Source organism: Juglans microcarpa x Juglans regia, chromosome 2S, assembly GCF_004785595.1.
Source record: "Juglans microcarpa x Juglans regia isolate MS1-56 chromosome 2S, Jm3101_v1.0, whole genome shotgun sequence".
NCBI classification, from domain to species: Eukaryota; Viridiplantae; Streptophyta; class Magnoliopsida; order Fagales; family Juglandaceae; genus Juglans; species Juglans microcarpa x Juglans regia.
The window spans coordinates 4,359,719-4,380,958 of NC_054597.1; the positions used below are offsets into that span (position 1 = coordinate 4,359,719).

General features: G+C 35.3%; 1 protein-coding gene, 1 non-coding gene and 1 pseudogene across 2 annotated transcripts; 1 reads left to right on the top strand and 2 right to left on the bottom strand.

Annotated features, from left to right (window-relative positions):
• The first annotated feature begins 6,950 nt into the window (after positions 1-6,950).
• On the top strand, positions 6,951-7,024 carry TRNAI-AAU. Its single transcript has one exon. It is a non-coding gene; the product is annotated as a tRNA-Ile (tRNA).
• Positions 7,025-8,408: 1,384 nt separating this feature from the next.
• On the bottom strand, positions 8,409-11,879 carry LOC121252224 (annotated as a pseudogene).
• A 1,377-nt stretch (positions 11,880-13,256) lies between these two features.
• On the bottom strand, positions 13,257-16,514 carry LOC121252226 (cytochrome P450 85A). Its single transcript, XM_041151760.1, has 9 exons — positions 16,124-16,514; positions 15,370-15,691; positions 15,123-15,272; positions 14,780-15,025; positions 14,607-14,693; positions 14,437-14,515; positions 13,817-13,923; positions 13,562-13,686; positions 13,257-13,453 (listed from the first exon to the last, which is right to left on the bottom strand). The coding sequence occupies exons 1-9, from the start codon at positions 16,309-16,311 to the stop codon at positions 13,366-13,368; spliced, it is 1,392 nt and encodes a 463-aa protein (XP_041007694.1). The 5' UTR covers positions 16,312-16,514; the 3' UTR covers positions 13,257-13,365.
• Between the last annotated feature and the right edge of the window lie 4,726 nt (positions 16,515-21,240).

Consider the following 21,240-nt stretch of genomic DNA (forward strand, 5'->3'; position numbering starts at 1 on the left):
TAGCCTTACTCTAAGGCTTAGTATATGCTTACCATATGTGACATATTTGACCCTTAATTCTAGGCTTAATTCTAGGAATATTTTATTGTATCAATTTCTCCTACTTACCATATATGTTGTAATCAGTCTTTATGCTTTGTATACTGTAAATGGTTATAAATAGAATATACTCACCACTTCACAAGTGTGGTGGTTTTCATCAAACCCTCTCATGGTATCACGAGCCTCTTTGGTTTAACAGCCATCGTTCCTTTTTTTTTTTTTTTTTTTCCATGGCTTCCGATTCCTCTTCTAATCTTCTTCCTTTCAAGGAAATATGGAAAGAGGATAGGGGTTGGGCTTGGGAGCTATCAAGGGAAGGGAAGTGAGTTTCATCAAATTGAGTATGTCGTGTGATATATAGCCTAGTGGTGGTGGGATCAAGGCAACGAAACCCTTTATAAGAAAGATTGTAACCTAAGAAAATGCAAGGAATACTGCGAGGGGAAATTTTATTAGGCATATAATCACGCAAACAAGAATAAACACGACAACCAAAGGGATGAAAATTCTCATAATTTGGAGAAGAGCCATAAAGAAGTTCAAAAGGTGACTTACCTCCAAGAAGCGGTGTGGGCAACCGATTTATGATGTAAGCTGCAGTGCTGAAGGCGTCAACCCAGAAGTGAGGGGAAAGGTGAGAGTGGAATAGAAGAGCCAAACCCGTCTCTGTCACATGGCGATGTTTTCTTTCAGCGCGACCATTTTGGGCAGGTGTATATGGACACGAGAGTTGATGGTGGATGCCAGAGTTACGTAGGTGAGCTTTGAAACAGTTGCTAGTAAATTTGGCACCACCATCGCTTTGGAAGACCTTGATACGAGCGGAATGTTGATTTTCCACAAATTTTTGAAATTGAGGGAAAATATCCAAAAAATCAAATTTAAATTTTAAAGGATAGAGCCAAGTAAATCGGGAATAATAATCAATGAAAAGAACATAGTAGGCAAAACCCAAAGTGGATTTGACGGGAGAGGGACCCCCGATATCGCAATGAATAAGATCTAACACATGAGACGATCGATGTTCATTTCGAGAATAAGGCAAACGATGATTTTTCGCAAGTTGACATGTACTACACAAAGTGGGAGATGGCAATAAAGACGTAAGATAGAGATGCCCTTTTTTATTTAAAAAAGAAATGGTAGAATGGTTCACATGTCCAAGGCGAGCATGCCATAAATCATAAGAAGCATGGAGGGATTTATTTTAAAGGATAGAAATAAAGGCAGAATTTTCGCGCTCCAGCACATATAGACCTGCATCTCTTTTACCGGTCGCCACCACCCTTCCTGTTTGGCGATTCTGGACAGTAAAAAAATTATTAGTAAATGTAACAGAGAGAGGAAAATCATACGTTAATTTACTAATTGAAAGAAGATTTTTAGTAAGATGAGGGACAGCTAATATATCTAATAAATGAATATTTGGAATAGGAGAAAGAGTACCAGTGTGGGTAATGGGTAGAGACGCACCGTTTCCAACAAGCGGGCCAAGCATGTTGAGTTAGACTACCATTTCCTTCGGGAACTTGTTGTTTCTGGCAAACTTCGCACGCAGTATGTACCATCTCACTTATAGGTTACTGACATTTTCACCAAAAGTGTCTCTCGCTCTCTTTTTGAATTTTTCCGATCCAAGCTTCACGTCCGTCCAAATCTGACGCTCAGCTTGTGGGGGGGTGTTGAGGATACTTAGCCTTACTCTAAGGCTTAGTATATGCTTACCATATGTGACATATTTGACCCTTAATTCTAGGCTTAATTCTAGGAATATTTCATTGTATCAATTTCTCCTACTTACCATATATGTTGTAATCAGTCTTTATGCTTTGTATACTGTAAATGGTTATAAATAGAATATACTCACCACTTCACAAGTGTGGTGGTTTTCATCAAACCCTCTCAGTCGGGACGTTAATTATTTTGGAAGGTAGGGGTGAAATATTTAGCTCGCTCTCTCTATATAATATATATATATATATATATATATATATATATTATAAGCGTGGCTTGACTAATATTCCTGCACCAAACAAGGCAACCTATATGCCGTGCTTATATGCTAGCTCATTTTCAAAACCACGTTATAAAAAAGTTAGGTGCATGAATTTATCGTACGTACGTTTCAATTATTGAGTACCATTCCAACGCAAATGCGACCCTTATTTAGTGCACCCACAACACAGTAAAACTACTCTGTTTGTCATGACCAAATATTATCTATTATAGCCTAGACTGTATTTTACTATTTTCTACCGATATATATAGAAGCAAAATCATACTATATCGCCTAAGTTTATTCTCTCAATTTGACTGTTTATGTATTTTATTTTTAATTATTTTTATTTAATAGTTAAAAAAGTAACTATTAATGTATTGATATATTTCTAAAAAATAAATAAAAAAAGATACAATTTACACTAAAAGCACATCAAGTAAACAAACTTAAATGGTATAGTAACACTTATATCCATCTATTTTATTTTTAATTATTTTTATTTAATAGATAAAGAAGAGACTATTTATATATTGGTTTTTTTTATATATTTTAAAAATGTTTAAAAATATTTTTTTAAACAAAAAAAAAAAAACTTAAATAGCATAGCAGCAGTACCCATCCATACCGTAGATGTATGTAAAAAGACGGAAATAACACAAAAAAAATAAAATAAAATAAAAAAGATGGAAATGAAAGGAAAGGTTAGAAAGCTAAAAGCGAAGTCGTTCGCACAAGGGACAACCTAGACAGTTAAACAAGTCTTTCCAATGCCAAAGACTGGGCATCGATTTGCAGTCAGTCCCAAGAGGACGCTACTTTCCGAGGACTACTGCTAGGTGTATAACAGCCCTAATTTCCGCAACGTGTCGGACTCCCATGGGTCATCATGCACAGTACCAGGTGACGCGAAGCTGCATTGATAGTTGAACCTTATCCCTTGTCCGCACAGTAACAACGGCGTCTACCTGCACGGTGACCTGCCCTAGGCATACAGGTGTCGCGAGAACTCGGTGGAAGCACAGGCGCCAGTCGATCTAATTTGCTGGTTGACGTCTGTGTCGGACGCGTGCTGTGACAAAAGCTAAGCAGTTGTAAGGAAGCACTGTGCAATAATTAGACTGGGAAATTGCTCATTTACTTGTTTACCCTCAGTTGCGTATCGTACAACCATCTGATTTTATTACGTTATCAACAATTTTAAAATAAATAATACTACTCAACAACTTAAATTTTTATTATTTTCTCTTCATTTTATAATGCAGTATTAGATAATTAAAAACTATTAATTATATTTCACTTATGAACTTATCATATAATGTCATATTATAGAATGATAAAAAAATAATAAAAAAAAAGATGATGAATAGATTTATTCTTCTAAAATAAAGTATTTCTAATTTTCTTAGATTTTTTTTAAATAAGTTTTTTTTATTGTTTGTGAATGTGTCTGATGGTGCCATTTGTATAATGAGTTAAGATGATATGATTTGAAATGAAAATTGAATAAAATATTGTTAAAATATTCTTTTTTAATATTATTATTATTTTAAAATTTGAAAATTTTGAATTATTTATTATATTTTGTGTGAAGATTTAAAAAAATTATAATGATGAAATGAGATTATGAAGTACTTATTATATCCAAACCGGGCCTGAATATTAGCTTTACCTCCGAAAGAATATAAATTAATGATGTAATACTCCATTCATCTCGTAATAGAATGTTATATTACAAATATAATAAAGATAGAACTGTAAGTGTAAGAAGATGTGGTGAAAAAAAAAATCACAAATTTGAGTTGAGAAAGAAAAATAAAAAAAAACTAAAGAACAAAATAGAAGAGATAAGAAAGCAGACCCAAAATGAAATGAAAGAACAAGGCAATACATTTTGAAATTACAAAAATACTATTAAATTAAGAAAATTATGAAAATGCCACTTTGTACATTTTCGAATAGGTTCCGTTTGGGCACTCCACTACTATTTATTATTTTATCATTACTTTTCACTACCATTTATTACTATCAACTACTATTTAATATTTTATCATTACTTTTTCACTACTATTCATAAAATATTTAAGATCACCTCACTATCCAAACGCAATCTAAATCCATCAATGTTCTCCCTCTGCCTAGGTCCTACTCCTTTACATTTCGAGCATGATTCCCTCTTCAGATTGCCGCATCTCTTGCACATATCCAAAAAGCAGAATGTTCAAAGGCTGAATGTCCATTATGCAGCATACACACATCACAAGTGCGTTTTGCACAAACCTAATCATATACAAACGCATACAAGTGGAAAATGTGTTACAACGATAGCATATTGTCATTAGTTTCTTGATAAAGTTTCAGACTTTGATTAGGAAACTTGCAATGAAAGATGACACCTGCTTCTCAAGTCAAAACAATAATGCAGTTCTTGGGTTTACATAGACCCAGCTGGTACTAGTTTCTTGCAATATATTTCCACTTTGTAAGTGGCATATATTATTTTTTGAGAAAAATTTTACTTATCATTCGCTACACCATACATCAACATATGATTTATTATTTTTTCTCTTTTATTTAAATACACAGATATTAATGTGTAAATATGTGTTTAAATATAAAGACAAAAATGATAAATCACATATCGGTATGTGGTGTGAGGATGATAAATAGTATTTCCCAAACCATGCTCAAGAAGATGATTTGGAAAGTTCCACACTAACTGGAATGCAGAACTTCTAGCCAAATTTTTTTAGAGTGCGGTAATTTATAAAATGATTCAGCCACGGTCAATTTACATATCGTTTGGTAAACTAAGAAAATCAAGGATCCAAGAAGAAGAAGAAAGGAGAAGCAAGCAGCAAAGCAACAGAACCACCGAGTAATTTCCAAGCTTAAGAACAATCATCACTAGTCAATTAAAGAGTAACAACAAAAAATAAAAAGAAGAAATAAAAAAAAGAGAAACAGAAAAAATAAAATGTATTGGAGATATAAAGGTTGGCCCAAACCACATGGAAACACCCTTATTTGCTAGCGTTGGGTGGCGGGCATAAAACCCTCCCCCTCCCTCCCGGCCTCGCGTCCCTCTCTCTTTCCACTGTTTTAAAGTCTCATCCGATCGCCGTCATAGTCTTCCTCTCCTAGCTCTTGCAGTCTCCCTAGCCCGGCCAGGTATCTCTCTCTCGTAGTTGGCGGTGGGCCAATTCACCCCTCGGCATCAAGACGGGGCACTCGCCCACTAGGGTGAGGCCGAGGGTTGTCCTCCCAGAGAGGTGTGGGCCGGGTAGTAGTACCCCTACTATCCTCCCAACCCAAAAACACATACATATGGATCGAAACAATCCAAACAAAGACCCAAGAGGAACAATGAAGACATTGAAAACTACATAAAAAATGAAGCTCTCAGCTTACTCTTTTCAAGATAACTCACCACATGTTATAATCTCAGTCGTGTATTTCAGATGAAAGTACTAGAAATAATGTCTATGGAGGCTTGGACACATTTTTTGGGATATGATTTAAATAATTAAATTTCTATTATTTTTCATTAAGTTTAACTTTTGAGATAAATAGTGATTTAACATGATATTAAAACAAAAGTCCTATATTTAAAATCTGACTTTACACTCCATAGGACTCTCGAGGCACAGTTCCAAATCAAGGCGTCCAAAAGGAGAAAAGGAAGACCGTGAGCTGGCAAAGCAAATAAGCAAAACATATTTGCTAGCTTTTGATTTATAAAGAGAATAACATATCTGAGTAGCGACCAAGAACCCATAATTTATTGAAGTTTAGCAATGCAATTATCATTAGAGTGTGGACGACACTGTCGTTCTAAAATAACTAATTAAAGACAAGATACAAATACGTAAATCACTACTAGTGGTGTAATCGGTCTGGTTTGGTTTAGTTTTAGACAAAATTTTGGATCAAACCTATACGCAACAGTTTTATATTTTCAAGAATCGATTCAGCACCGGTTACCTTCCTAAACCGGTACTTTCTGTTTTACTGGTTCCGGCCCAGTTCAGTCAGGTTTTCCGGTTTTAATATACTATATATATATATATATTAATATATATTATATACTATATAATAGTATATTATAATATATAATATAGTGATATACTATTAGTATAACTATTAATACAATAGACTATAGTGATATAAGATTTTAAAATTTAATATTATATTAGTTAGTAATTTATAATATAATACAAAACTATTTTATATATAATTATATATTATATAAAAATTATATACAATATAAAAAATTATAATATACATAAACTAATTCGGTTTGGTCTGATCCGATTTTAGAAAAAAAAAAAAGGAACTAGACCGATTTTGACCGTCTTTAAGAAAAATAAAACCGGTACTAGATCGAACAAAACTTAGTATCAATTTGGTTCTGTACGGTCCGGTTTACCCGTTTTTTTTTTACACCCCTTACCACTACCAACATCAACTCAAAACATTCCTCCAACCGACAAGCACAATAAAACAGAAGGTGAAAACGATTTCAATCACAAGTGCCAGATAAGAAAAAAAGTTAAAAGATTGTTAATTAAATATTGAAATAATAAAATTTAATCTCTTCATTGAACGAGATAATTGGTGATTTCATATGATATCAAGATGTATAAAAATATGCCGATTCACAATTCATACTCCCTCGTGTTAGTAATTTTGAGGATATAAATTATAAGGTATGTTACAGTCACAGGGATTCAAACAAGAACTGAACAGAAAATCAAGGGAAAAATGCCAGGGAATTACCTACGCTGGAAGGCAGAGACAAAGGCAACAACTCTTGAAGCAGCAATGGTCACGCATGAGAGCAACCCCAAATCCAGCTAGCTACTTTGACGTCAGTGGCCAAAATATTAAATTAAAGAGAAAAGTCTCGCGTGGCCTATTAGCTCAGTTGGTTAGAGCGTCGTGCTAATAACGCGAAGGTCGCAGGTTCGAGACCTGCATGGGCCACAGCTAGTTTTTTACTCTCGTGTTTTATTTTGTTCTTTCTTGTATTGCTGGGTTCACATAAAAGAAGGCCCTTTGCTTCATTCATCCGTTCATCAATCCTGTTTTCACATAGTATCAACCTTTTCATGTCCTCCTAGATGGTTGTCATCTAGGAGGACATGAGCATTTTGCAGGAACTGCCTGCTGACGTTCCTGATCATCTACTTCCGAGCGGCCTCCACAAGTACTTGTCTGCTACAGTACTTAAATGCACCACTCCATCAGCAGTAATATTCTGTTCGGCCGTGATCAATGCTGCAGCATATCGTAATTCCGGAACAACTTATGCGAATCCTGATATAATCAGTTGTGTTTTTTATATTTTTATTTTGAATGAAAGCTCTGATCTTTAAATTAGATGGTTTTATTTATGAGAGGGCCACCAGCCGGACGGATGAGAAATTCTGTTTTACACCTGCGAATGAGGAATTGAGACAAATGAGTTGTACCAAACTAAACAATAGGCTGGCATGCAGGGAATCATTTTATTTTATTTTTCTGAAAGAGATACGTTCCAGCCCTCTCTGTTTCCCTCTCTCTCCCCCTCCTTCCCACCCCCGTTGGCTTGCTCCCCCCACCCCCCCCCCCCCCCCCCCCCCCCCCTCTCTCTCTCTAAAAAATCTATCTTTCACAATGCAATATTGCACCTCCAAAAATTACAACAGAGACACAAATTAATAACTGATGATTTACAACAAAAAATTTACAATTTTCTGAAAAATCTATCATTCACAATTTTTTTAAATTAATAATAGAAAGTTTACAACCTACTGGGTTAATCTGAATGACCCTTTGTATTTGTTTCTGATTTCTTCATTTTTCAGTGAAAGGATGTGCGCCCATCCTTTTTTCAGTGAATGACCTCTTTGCTGGTGGCTAGTTACTTTTTCACTCCTTGTTTCCAAATCACTCTCCACAGAATCTATGGATGGAGATGAGAGTTGGGTTGTGGAGAGGAGATCGAGGAGAGGAGAGAATAGACAAAGTGAAGAGGAGATGGAAAAATGGAAGAGGAGATGCCGAGATGGGACGAAGGGAGAGAGAAAATTCACCCAACTCGCACGCATCATAATACACATAAGTCCCATATGTGTTTGAAATTTATTAGCCGGTGTAAATTAAAGGGGAAAAAACATCCAACCTGCTTGAAACATTTCTCTTTATATATAGCTATGATCTTATAATTTTTACTGTGGAATTAAATTTATAACTTATTTCTTTTTATTTTACATTAATATTGCACGTTAGAAAAATTAGCCCCGTGTTCCGCCTGACTTTTGCCTCTCATGGGACTGACTGTTGAGAGAGAAGTCAATATAGCAAAGGAATTCAGGGCAGGAAGGCATTAATGGTAAATCAAGTACTGGAGTATTTTATTGCTCTAGCATGAAGTTAATATAAAATTACACCCACCATACACCAAATCTTCAAATCCAAGTGGGTTAGAGAGAGCATATACAAATATAAATTAAAAACATGATCACAATGACTAAAACTACTGATAGTTCAAATAAACACTTGATGATAAAATAGTGGCATTCGCTATCAATCAAAATTTTATATTAAGCATTCCCATTGGGTAGTTTAGCTGAATTAGCTCCATCCGGGTTTAGTTCATCCCAAGCTTCAATCCATGTGACCATGGCGTCTGCCAGCTTGTCAAAGTAAGGATCTACCTGACTAAGCTTTTCCTTAACCTGCTTGGACAATTCAAGGTAGCACTTCTGAACAGAGGTGCAGTCTTTTGGGAGAACCGCTGATTGGAAGAATGGGATGATCTCCTCCTGCCAGAATATGCCTTTGTACTCCTTCCTCAGATTCACGAATGGATTGCTGGCTTTGCTGTGCCATATATAAGGCAGACCAGTTTTGACTCCCAATCCCAAATGGTCGCATATCACCTACACAATCATCATTCAGATATCATCGATTAATTTTGTGAAGGAAGAATAGCTAGATAGTACTGGCCTTTACCAACACTTCACCATTACCGGCCCCCTGCTGTGGGGAGAAAAGAAAATGACAAATACAAGGTAAAACTGCGAGTAATATGGAGAGAACAAAAAGAGAATTATGAGAGCAGACCTTGGTGCACCAGCCTGCCCACATATCATCGTAACGTCCAATAGGCTGACCATCTCCCATGAGACCAAAGTACATTGCAGGGCCGATGAGTTCACGGTCAAATGCTAAATTCATACCACACATGGGGAACAAGGTACCCTTTGGGATTGTCAGAACTGCATCCACATACCTACAAAACAAAATCAGTTATAATACTTGGGATTTTGCCACAAAGGTGATCAAAAACTGAAAATTTTCAGGTCAATGAATGAACTGCATGCCAACCTAGTGTTCCTCTCAAGAGGCTTCACAAGCTGTGTAGGAGCATCATAATCTGGGATGTTGAGCCAGAGGCCATGAGAAACAGCAGTTTTGACTCCCTCACGGAGACTAAAAGGATATCCACGAACAAAATCTGCACCGTCGCGGAATGGATCATATAGGGTATTGAAAAAATGAGGGGTGGATGGGGAGAGAATGTTCTTGATGTGCTGCTCAAGTGCGTTGATTAGTTTTCCAGATGGATCTTTAGCGACCTACATGTCAGTAAATTTCCACAACATCAATTTGGTGATTGCGGAAAAAGATAGAGAAATTCTATTTACAATTCTGAGTGAGGGGTTACGTGTGCAGTCTCATTGATGAATTAGGTAAAAGGGAAAAATATTATTATAAAAATGATATTATTGTAATTTAATTTTTTTTTTAAACATAACTATATGAGCTTGCATATACAGTCTCTATTTAAAAACTGTATATAGACTAACTCAAAAAGATATTTCAGCATTTCCTAATAGCCGTTAATATATGGGGCACGGAAGAAACCCAATAAAAAATTAAACAAACAATGAGTTGGGAAAATGCATGCCATAGGTATTAAAACATGCAGGGTACTGTAAATAATTTGAACTAGAGCACATTGGACATAATAATTTATCAAACAGCAATCCTAGCATTATCAGGAGCCAGGAGCCAGGAGCCAGGTCAAGGACCACAATAGAAATATTAGTCTAGTTTCAAAATACAGTCACGGAGTCGTCTCTTGATGTTGGAATGTAACAAAAGTCCATGAGATCAATTTCAAAATAATAGTCAAATGATTAAATCTAAACTAATAGATTTAAAAAAATGACAAAGAAACTTGAGAAACACAATCATACAATAACAACTTTCCAGGAGTACGCAATAACACAAACAGGTATAATCATTCAAGAAAGAAAAAACGAAAAGAAAAGAAAGTGGTAGATCAAAGAAAAAAAAAAATTATCATAAAAACACTCATGACAGCTACATCTCACCGATATTCCAAAAGTATCAATCCACTCCGTTTATGAGATTCTTGACAACTGTCTGACAGTTCAGAGCCAAAATCAAGAGAGATCCATGAACAGAAGTACTTCCCAATCTCACATGGCAGTGATAAAGATACAAGATCTGTCTAATGAGTTTATAGCCTCACATGTATCACTCTCACACTGAGAAGACAAGCAAATCAGTTCAAACCGCATAGCCTGAAATATCCGGCAGTGGTGCTCAGTCAACACAGAACTAAACTATTTTGAATTCAAAATTCTTTCAAAATAAAAGACTTGCATATCTCGGTATCAATGTTTTGATGAATTGCACCGCACCAAACGTATGTGTGTTTGTATTGTATTTAAATTCTCTTTAGGTACAAAGTGATAGCTACAGATTTGCATATTGATATCCTAGATTACAAGAAGGACTATTGTTATGGATCCATATTTATTCAGTTAATATAACTGCTTTCCGTCCGTTAGTGAAGCTCAAAACAAAAATTGCAGATCAAAAGCATAAATTTCGAGCTAAATTGATATTAATGCGGATCAGATCCATGCTAACGCTACACTAACAGAATAGTATCACATCAAAATGCGAATGAATAAAAGTGCAACAAGCAGATTCAAAAAGTTAACACCACCCAGAAATCAAACCAGACAAATTTTCTACAAAAGCGAAACAAGCAACACCGTAAAATCACAACCCAAAACCGTGCAAGATCATCTGCACCTTCATAACAGAAAACCAAACCCAGTTAATTAGTACCATAAATCAAAGAACTTACAAAGCAGTCGTCGTCAATTGTGAAAATATACTTCTTCTTAGACACCATGTAGCCAAAGCAGCGGCAAGCAGAGTCCTTGAAGGAAATGCAGGAGGCTTTGGGACCCAGAATCCTGTTGATGTCATTGCGGTTATAGAGCTCGTAATCGAAGCCATCAGGGACTTTGATGGTCTTCGAAGGATCACCATCTTGGACGATGATGAGGTGGTAAGACTCAAAGAATGGCCTCCACATCTCAAGGAAGTCCAAGTTCCTGATGGTGGGATCACAATGTCAAGCTCATCTTTCAGCAACGGCGTTGGGGCATGCGAAGAAGCTTCAACCGTAGCCATGGCAGAGAAACAGAGAGCGTACGTGATGGTGTGGGTTTGAAGGTTGAGATGGGAGCGTTTGTGAGGGAATATAAGTTTAGGAGTACGTGGTGGCACGTGCGAGGCCGGTGATATCGGCACGGATGGAGGGTTAGGGGGAGACGTGTCTGGATTTGGAAGGTTTTGGGACTTTTTCAAAGGCTGCCGGTGACGGTGCAAAGACCCAAAGGCGCCGGAGAGGGACAGGTCCAGAGTTTGTGTAGAACTGAAGTTGATGTTTCCAATCACAATATGTCTTCCATTCATGTATGGATTCTTCAGCTCCATCACTTCATTCCTAATCACTGGGTTAGTCTTGGAATTGACAAAAGGGCCAAAACATTTGCAGCCACGATCTTTCATGTGTGAGACATCAACATGTGCAACTCTTTGAGAGCATTAGAATATGACATTTTCCATGACATTTGTCACGTAATCAAGGGCAAAGCAAATGAATCTCACCAAATACAATCAATTTAGAATCCAAATGAACCTCATTCATGAACTGTAAACTCGATCACATCGTGTATGATTCGTATCATTAACGCAAGAGAGACGAGTTGAGTTTATGGCCTGAATGGAATCCGAAATTCTTAATTGGGGCGTATAATTCACAATCTTATATATTTTCAGTCTAAAAGTAGAAGAATAGGACATAATGGTTTATCTTTTTTAGTAAAAATACTTTATCTTTTAAGAAGAAATTATTATCTAATTTCTCAATTTCCCACAATGTAAATACATTTCTTAACAACTTTTTATCTTTTTGGGAATCCTTAATCCTGCCAATTACCGACGTTAGGCTTTGTTGAGAAATAATTTTATATTGTCTGTGGATAAGGGTTAGAATATGTTTACAAAAAATGAACAATTTTTTTTTATAGAACTAGTTTTACGAATAAACCTCATAAATTTCTTCTAACTTCCTCTTTGAAAGAACCATCGTGCTGCTTTTTTGGCTACTCTGAATGGTCATAGTCGACGCTTTAAATTACTCAGCACGAATTTGGAAACATGCTAGCTTGTTTATAGGAGCTTGAATATTACAGAACCTTTTTCTCTCTCAATTGACAATAGCTACACCAGCACAATGCAGAAGTAGCAGGTACGTACCCCAATCTCGATGGGCTCATTCCTCCTAGTTTCACCCCTATACCTTGTGTGTTTTGCTTTTTGGTTAATGAAATTCTCACCTATATATCTAAGAAAGCAAAAAAGATTCATCGATTGACGTGCATTATTGCCTTCCCTATGTAATTTCAGTTAGCTGCTTAAAACCAGTCTTTTGATTCCAAGGCACAAAAGGGGAATAACAATCGTAGTTGGGCCAGAACGAAGCGATGCATATAACAAGTTGACGAGTAAAGATGACTACAGTGATAAAAATAGAAGACTTTGGTTGCTTCAGTGGAGGGTAAACATATTTATTAAGAAAAAATCTTCTTATCAATCACTATTTACGATCGCATACTCTACATCCTATGAAAAACGCACCCATACTCTATGAAAAACATCCTCATATCCTGTACATCCTATGAAAAACGCACCCATACTCTATGAAAAACATCCTCATATCCTGTGAAAAAGTTATAAGTGTGGGGTGTGAAAATGAATAGTAGTTGATGCATAGTAAATCTCATTTATTAATTATAGTTTACAGATGGCAATATTAAGTTTTAAATCAGCCAAGAAATGGGGACTCTCAAGTCTCAGTTTCATTTAATTTCTAACCTGTTAGAACATTATTGTACAATCATATCTTTCTATATACTGTCTTCCTTCTGTACATACATTATGTGAAGTTAGTAAGATGAGACCCTAATGTGTAGTCCATTGGGTGCTTCCACTCTTGGAAATTTCATTAGTCTATCTCCTCCTATCTCTTCCCATCTGCAAAAAGAAGGGGAAATCTACATTAGGTTAAGTTTTTCACTTTCTTACTGCCGTTTTCATCTGACCAAAATAAGGGAATGACTAAGTTTGTAGGCAACTATTTACCTGTATCTAGTTACCAAGTAGTGTAGGAAAGTTGAAATTTCTGCTATTCCTAGTTCTTTTCCAGGACACTGCCTGCTGCCCCCTCCAAATATAAAAAAGTAGCTTTGAGAATCCAAGCTCTTATCCTGCTTTTTGCAATCATAGGTAGTTTAGTCATTCAGAACATAATTTCCAATCCCTCGTACAATAGCTGCATTAAACTTCTACATTCATAAGGTAGACAATGAAAAGTGTAAACATTAAACAGTAGCTTACCATCCATCTCCATGGATTAAAGGTGAATGGATCAGGATATAAAAAAGGGTCATAGTTAATTTCTCTTGTATAAACATATATTCTCCATCCTTCTGGAATCACAAACCCTGAATAAACAGAGAGAAAATATGGTATTAGCTCTCTCTTACAGGACACATGCCTTTGTGAAAAAGTGACAAAATACCTATTTGTGGTTTGAAAAATTGACACTTCACCTATCAATGGTTTACTAAGGTGACACTTTCTCATAGCTATTATTTGTGAATGTTAGTTGCATCATGATGCTTAACAGTAGATATGACAGACACTTATAGGTGAATCTGAGATGGATAATCCATCACTTTCTAAATCACATGTTGACTAATCGAACTCACCCCATGCTCTTTACATGGTTAAAATTTGTGGTTGAAGGGATCGATCTGGCTAGATTGCCATGTAATGCTATGTTTCAGACTTATTAATTGCTAAAGTACCAATAAAGAGACGGTAGCTGCAAAAAACTGTTTCTTGAGCCCATAAAAAGACCGCAGAAGCTATCACAAAAGGAGATCTTATTAAACTTGCTTTGACTTTGATTTTTTTCAGTTCATTTAAGTTGCTTTAACTTAATTTCCACTCACCGTTCAGTTCCATATCTTTTGTGGTTTTTCTCAGAACTCCATTAACAATTGTTGCTAATCTTGAGGTCTCATAGATGACCTGCATGACAAAGAGAAGACCAAATGAAATTTTATTCTTCATATTTTACTCAGAAACCGGATAATGTACTGGAAGCCACGAATTTTCTTACCGCACGCGTAAACTTCATCGACTTGATATCATTCCATCCAATTGGATCCTCCGGCCTTTTCCTTGCTCGAATGTCCAAATGTTCTTTCTGCAGATTTTAAAGATTATTTCAGCACCACAAGCACGGCATCTGTACTAGAATATTAACCTTTGAAATTAGATGTTATCACTTACTCTGAGTTCTTGAAGAACTCTAGGATGATCATGGAGATATTTGACTGCCATCATGGAAGTAGTTGAAACAGTTTCATAACCGGAATATAGAAGTGTAATTATTTGATCGATTATTTCTTCATCGGTAAGTTGGTATCTGTTTTCATCACTTCTCATGAGGCAACCAAGCATATCTTGGTGGGTTTCCTGTGAAGCTTTTCTTGCGTCTATTAGCTGCCTCAACATGCTTACAATATTCTTCCTCGCCTGAAAAAATTGTGAAGCACGTAAATTATTATTGTACTAGAATTTTCTATGAATGACTATGTAAAGAATGAGAAGGAACTCTTAAGCAATTAATTACCTGGAAGCCGCGGCGATAATTTGTTCCAGGAAGGTCAATAGGCAATGAAAGTGTTCCTAAAACTAGCTTAAAGAACTCAGTCATGAATGGTTGGGATATTGAACTGGATTCAATACCGGCAATCTGCTTAAGGGATGAGAGAAGAGCCATCTGCATTAAATAGTTGAGATAATGTTCATTAAAATGGAAAAAGAACAAGTAACAACTTCATGTCTCAATGAATTAGGAGTGTGGCTGTGATTCGAACCTCTTTGGTCTTTTCTTGGATATTGATGATTTGGTTATCCCAGCTGCTAAGGTGGCTTCTCATGAATTCATCAATTTTTGGCAAAAGCTGGTCTCTGATCATGGTGGGGCTGATGAGGGCAAGCAGTGCACCTCTCATGTACTTGTGGGTGGAGCCATGAACTGCTGCAATGTTGCATTTCCCCAAGATATCCAGCATGGACTGTGGGTAGCCTGGAACAAGGCCTTTTGCCTCATTCATGAGGATGTACCTGTTGATTTCTGGATCCATGGATACAATGGTAGGGCAGCCCAGTATGTGGGACTTGAAAAAACTCCCATACCTGACATTCAAAAGACCACACAGATGATTTACAAGAATGATCAGTGATGAAGTCAACTATCAAAAGACCAGAAAACCCCAGAAAACAAGATATAGGTTGATTTATGTCTTGCAAGCTCTTCAACCCACCATTCAGACAAATGGAAGCATGGGATCTCTAGTCTCTTATAGAGATTCACAAGCCACTTGAAGCTAGAATAACCCGAAAGCTCAATTATACCAATAAATATGGAGGGATTAAGTGGTCCAGATGATAGGCTTAAATCATTAAACCACTTGGGTAAGCACCAGTAACCGGCAATAGAACCAAGGGTAAAAAGTACTGAAAATTAAGTAAACCAAAAGCTTTCCTGTCCACTGATGCAATATAAAAACAGAGATACCCTGTAAACATCCACCTAAGAAGAAAACCCAAGTGAAGATAAAGAATCACCTTGCTCTCTGGTTTTTCATGAAGTTTGGTCCTTGTTTTAGAAATTCCGTTGTCTCCCCAAATACCGGCCAACCCATTGTACCTGGAGGCAAACCTTTCTTCCTGTACCTCACCTCATTCCACCTCAGCAAAGCAGAACAGAAACAGAGCACCAAGGCCATCCCAATAACCAACATTAAAACAGCCATTGATGCTCTCAAGAAGCTCCACCGGCACTACACAAAGAACTGCCAATGTTATGGGCTTCTATAGTTTCAGTTAGCCAGAAGTATACATATTTATAATGGGTCTCACTAACGGGGGGAGGGGAGGGATAGAGAGAGAGAGGCCACATTCTCCAAATCATGCACCTTACAAGGAGGGACCCTATTCTAAGACCTCAGAGTCAAAGTAATAAAGCACATTCACAGAATTAAATAGAAAATTCCCATGTATTTATCTTTCTTTTGGAAGTTTTTAACTAAACATGCAAATAGACTGAACATGGAGTTGAAATTATTTTCAATCAACCGGCAAACTCCCAAATATATTTGTGGAAAGAGAAGATACAGGGTGTTTCTTTTTGGAAGGATGCTGGTAGCTAAATTTGTGAGATGCTGTAACCTCCAAAATTCTTTATGGTGTTTTCAAGAAAATGATTTGGATTTAATATATTTTACTATGGTATGAAAACCTGGAGAAAGGCTCTAAATAATGAGTTGAAGAGCATATATCTATATGTATGTATGTGAGGAGGCACATGCACAACACCCAATTGGACCTAAAAGAAAAGGCAGTCCTAGCCCCAGTGCTTCACATGTCTGTCAACAAGATCTGGCTCATGGAACTTGGAATTACAAAACAACAAGGCTACCATGTGAATAAGTGAAGAGAGAGAGAGAGAGAGAGAGAGAGAGAGGTTTCTTGGTTACATTTTAACTGCAAGTTTGAAACTTAGACTGGCCCAGCTTGTAGCAGTTTGATGCTGAGTACTGTGGTTCCTACAAAACCATAAGACTCTGCAATTGACTTTTTGGCAGTTTATGTGCATGGGAGACTTTCAAAGGACATGGAATACCATAAGAGCCTATGTAAAATCTCAATTAAATAGCCCTTGTGCCAATCCACATAAGCATGTGTAATACTTTGTATTAGAGCATTAATATTGGTCTATATATATACATATGTAAAATTACCTCTTTTACATATCTACTTTATCATTCAAGTAAAATTTTTACATTGGTTTATTCATATTTGAGACAAAATAATAATAAATTATTATTATTAATTTTTTACTAAAATCAATTTTTTATATATATTTTACAATTAGCATCCACTACATACATTTGACATTAATAATATAAATGCAATAATAAAAAATATTTATATGATATATTATAATAATAAAATGAATGTGTAAGTGAATGTTTATTGTGTTGTTGAATGAGGGAGAAAATGAAAGGATTGTGAGAGAGAGAGTGGGAGGAGAGAGAAATAATGATTAAAATATAATTTGTAAGGTGAATAGTGGTTATCCAAATTTGGATAAGCACTGTTCATATGTAGTTAAATATTTAGATATGCATAAACCAATGTGAAGATTTTAGGGTCATATTATGCAAATATGACTTTACATATGCATATGCATAGATCAATACTAATGTCCTTAAATGGCAAATTTGACAGTGATGTTTTCCTTGACAAGATGGAACAGTATCTAGAGTCTAGACTAAGGACTCATGAAAGGTTTTTCTTCTCTTTAGATTTTATATATGTGAAGTAATCAGAAGAAACAGTCTTTTCTATTTTACTGCCCAAAAGAAAATTCTTTGCACACCAATATCTAGTTTTTTTTTTTTTTTATTAGTTTTTTGACATCACTACACCATATAGTTTCAATGTTATTAAATAATTCTGATAAACTTGTTTCAAAGATCAAGTGTGGTTCGAACTTCATTGCCAAAATGAAAGGTAGTTTATTGGTGTTGGTATGCACGAGTCTTAAATTGTGTTCGTGTCGTGTTAAGATATATACATTATATTTAATGGGTTAACTTAAACATGACTCGTTAAAGATTTCGTGTCAAAATCTCAAATCTTAGTATAACCCATTAAGATAACGAGTTGATATGACACGACACGACACATTTTGACCCGTTACTGAATACGAAATAGATTAACATGATATGACCCGTTTCAACCCATTTACGTTAATGGATTGAACAGACCTTCTAAATCTATTTGACCTGATTGATTTTATATAAATATTAAAATATAAACAATATCTATACAAAATAAAAAACTAACTGCAAGTCTAAAATTATAATCCAAACAATAAAAATACCGACATTAAAACTTCAACAGTACCAAATATGATAAACACACAATTACACAAATATGATAAACATATATTGTAATAATATTAGATCTCAAATATGATAAACACACATTGCAAAATATTAATGTTATAATCCTAAATATGATATAAATGTAAATTCAATTTTCTTAACGGATCATAATGGATTATAACGGATTGACCTATTAGTGACCTATTAAATAATCATGTCTTAACGGGTCAACCCGTTTTGACCCGAACCCGTTAAGACTAAACTCAAACTCACTTTTATCGTGTCATGTTCATGTTGGGTTAACGGGTCGTGTCACATATTGTCATTCCAATGATACGAATGACCGTCTTCGCTCGATAAAGTAATATATATTAACATTTAGATAATGAGATGAAATAGGATGGTTTTAGATGAGTTAAATAAAATATTATTAGAATATTATTTTTTGATATTATTATTATTATTTTGAGATCTGAAAAAGTTGAATTGTTTATTATATTTTGTGTGAAAATTTAGAAAAGTTGTAATAATAAGATGAGATGAAATCATCTCTGTATCCAAACAGGGCCGCATTCCCTAACATAGCTCATTGGCTAGCTCACGTTCTCATTAGTATCTTGAGATCAAGAAAAATGTCTCTTTTAAGATTTTGTTTGAATCTAAAAGCTTCACCTAACAGCACTAGCATTGGTTTCTCTATATGTATATGCAAAATCACATCTTTTGGAGATTGATTTTGCATATTAAAAACAAAACTCTTGCATTGAATTATGCATATTTGAGTCAAATAATACTAAAGTATTATTATTATTATTATTTTCTATTTTTTTTTTTGGATTTCTTTATGTTGGTGTCGAGAGAAAGAGAGGGAAAGAGCAAGGAAAAAGAAATGTTTCGAGAGAGTGCTTATTTTCAATGGTGTCAAGAGAGAGAGGAGGAGGAGAGAGAAAAAAAAAAGTAAAATAAAAGTTGGGGAGTAAACAGTACATCTTCAAATTTGTAGAAATATTGTTCATAACTATGCAAGTTTTTGGTTATGCATAATTCAATGCAGTCTAATTTAAGGTCATATTATGCAAATATGTAGATGCATGCAAAATCACATCTTTTGAAGATCCACTTTGCAATTCAAGCAAAACTCTCACATTGGCTTATACATATTTGAGGTGAAATAATAATAAAATATTATTATTTTATTATTAATTTTTTTCCTAGATTTTTTTATAAAGTTTGCAATTAGCATGTACTGGGTTAATACATGTACTGTTTTAATACATGCAATTAGCACCCAAAGAAATTCCATTAGCACCCAGTACATGTATTAACATCAAAATACATCAAATTTATATACACCAAAAATGAATCTCATGTGCACATAAATAGCACATTAACATGTACTCAGAACTTACATGTGACTAATGTCAACTTCATAATTATGTGCTAAAAACAATTTGTAATGTCAACTTAATACAAATTCTATCTATCAAAATCAACTTGATACAAGTTCTAAAAAGTTGATTTTGATACAAATTCATTACAATACAAATTTCTCCAAGATCATTACAATACAAATTTCCAGCAACAGTATAGAATGTAAACAATCTAGAATACACCAAACCAGCAACCAAGGACCTTTGGCTTAAAGATGATGCCACCAAGGAGTAAAGCATCAATAATATCCAGCAACCACCAACAAGTCCTCCAGCGGCTCCACCACCAACAAGCAGCAACAAAAACCAGCATTGACATTGAGTCTTCCTGCGGCTCCACCACCAGCAAGCAGCAAGAAAAATCAAACCCCACCAACAACAAAATTCACTCAATCGATTGGTACCCACCCACCACTAATCACCAACAAAATACAGTTCCATATAGAGGTACAAAAAATGATTTCCATTTCAGAGCAACCAGCAGTACAACAATACTCAAAACATGTCACCACAGTAAAAAAAAATTATCAAAAACTGCACAAAATAAAGCATACAACTATGACGAGATATGACCTTATTCCTTTGTTCCTCAATTATTTCCATTTGAAGATTATGGAAATATTCTTGCTACACAGAACTCATGGAACCAATATCCAATTTCATAATTTCCATATCAGTTTTCCTCTTCTTTTGAGCTAATATTATAGATCTTTCTTCTTGAGCCTTAATTTCGATTTCAACCTTTCTCTTCTTAACAACCAGTAACTCAGAATTGTAATTGCCTAACCTCATTATTGATTTTTTTTTTCTCTCCAACATATGAATCTTCCTATCATGTGTCATTTTCTTTAAGGCATCACTAAATTCATTATCTTCTCTTTCCCTACCCTTTCTTTTTTTCTCTCTTTCTTTTTCAGCTTTTTTGCCCAAATGTCTCTCACACTCCACAGGCATATTTTCTATCTCTTCCCCTAATTGTATTGAGTTTGGAGTACTACCAGAACGTGAGGCATTGTCTCTTTTTCTTATGCTCTCCATGTGTGTTTGCCATTTCAGTTGGTGCCTCAAAAGATTCTAATAATGATTTATGGTGAAGTTGGTTTTTTGGGTCTCTTGGTACAAAAATTTTGTCTTATCAATCTACAAAATAGTGGAACAATCAGTGAGATAAATCATTAGTAATTAGAACAATAACAATTTTTAAACATAACAATTTTTTTAAACGATTATACCTTTTCTAGATCGGTTGCACTGCTTAAATGCATTCCTTCAACTTGGGCCATTGAATCACAAAATTTATTGACACATTTTTAAATGGTTGACCACCGATTGGTCAAAGAATGTACAAATCGTTCTTTTC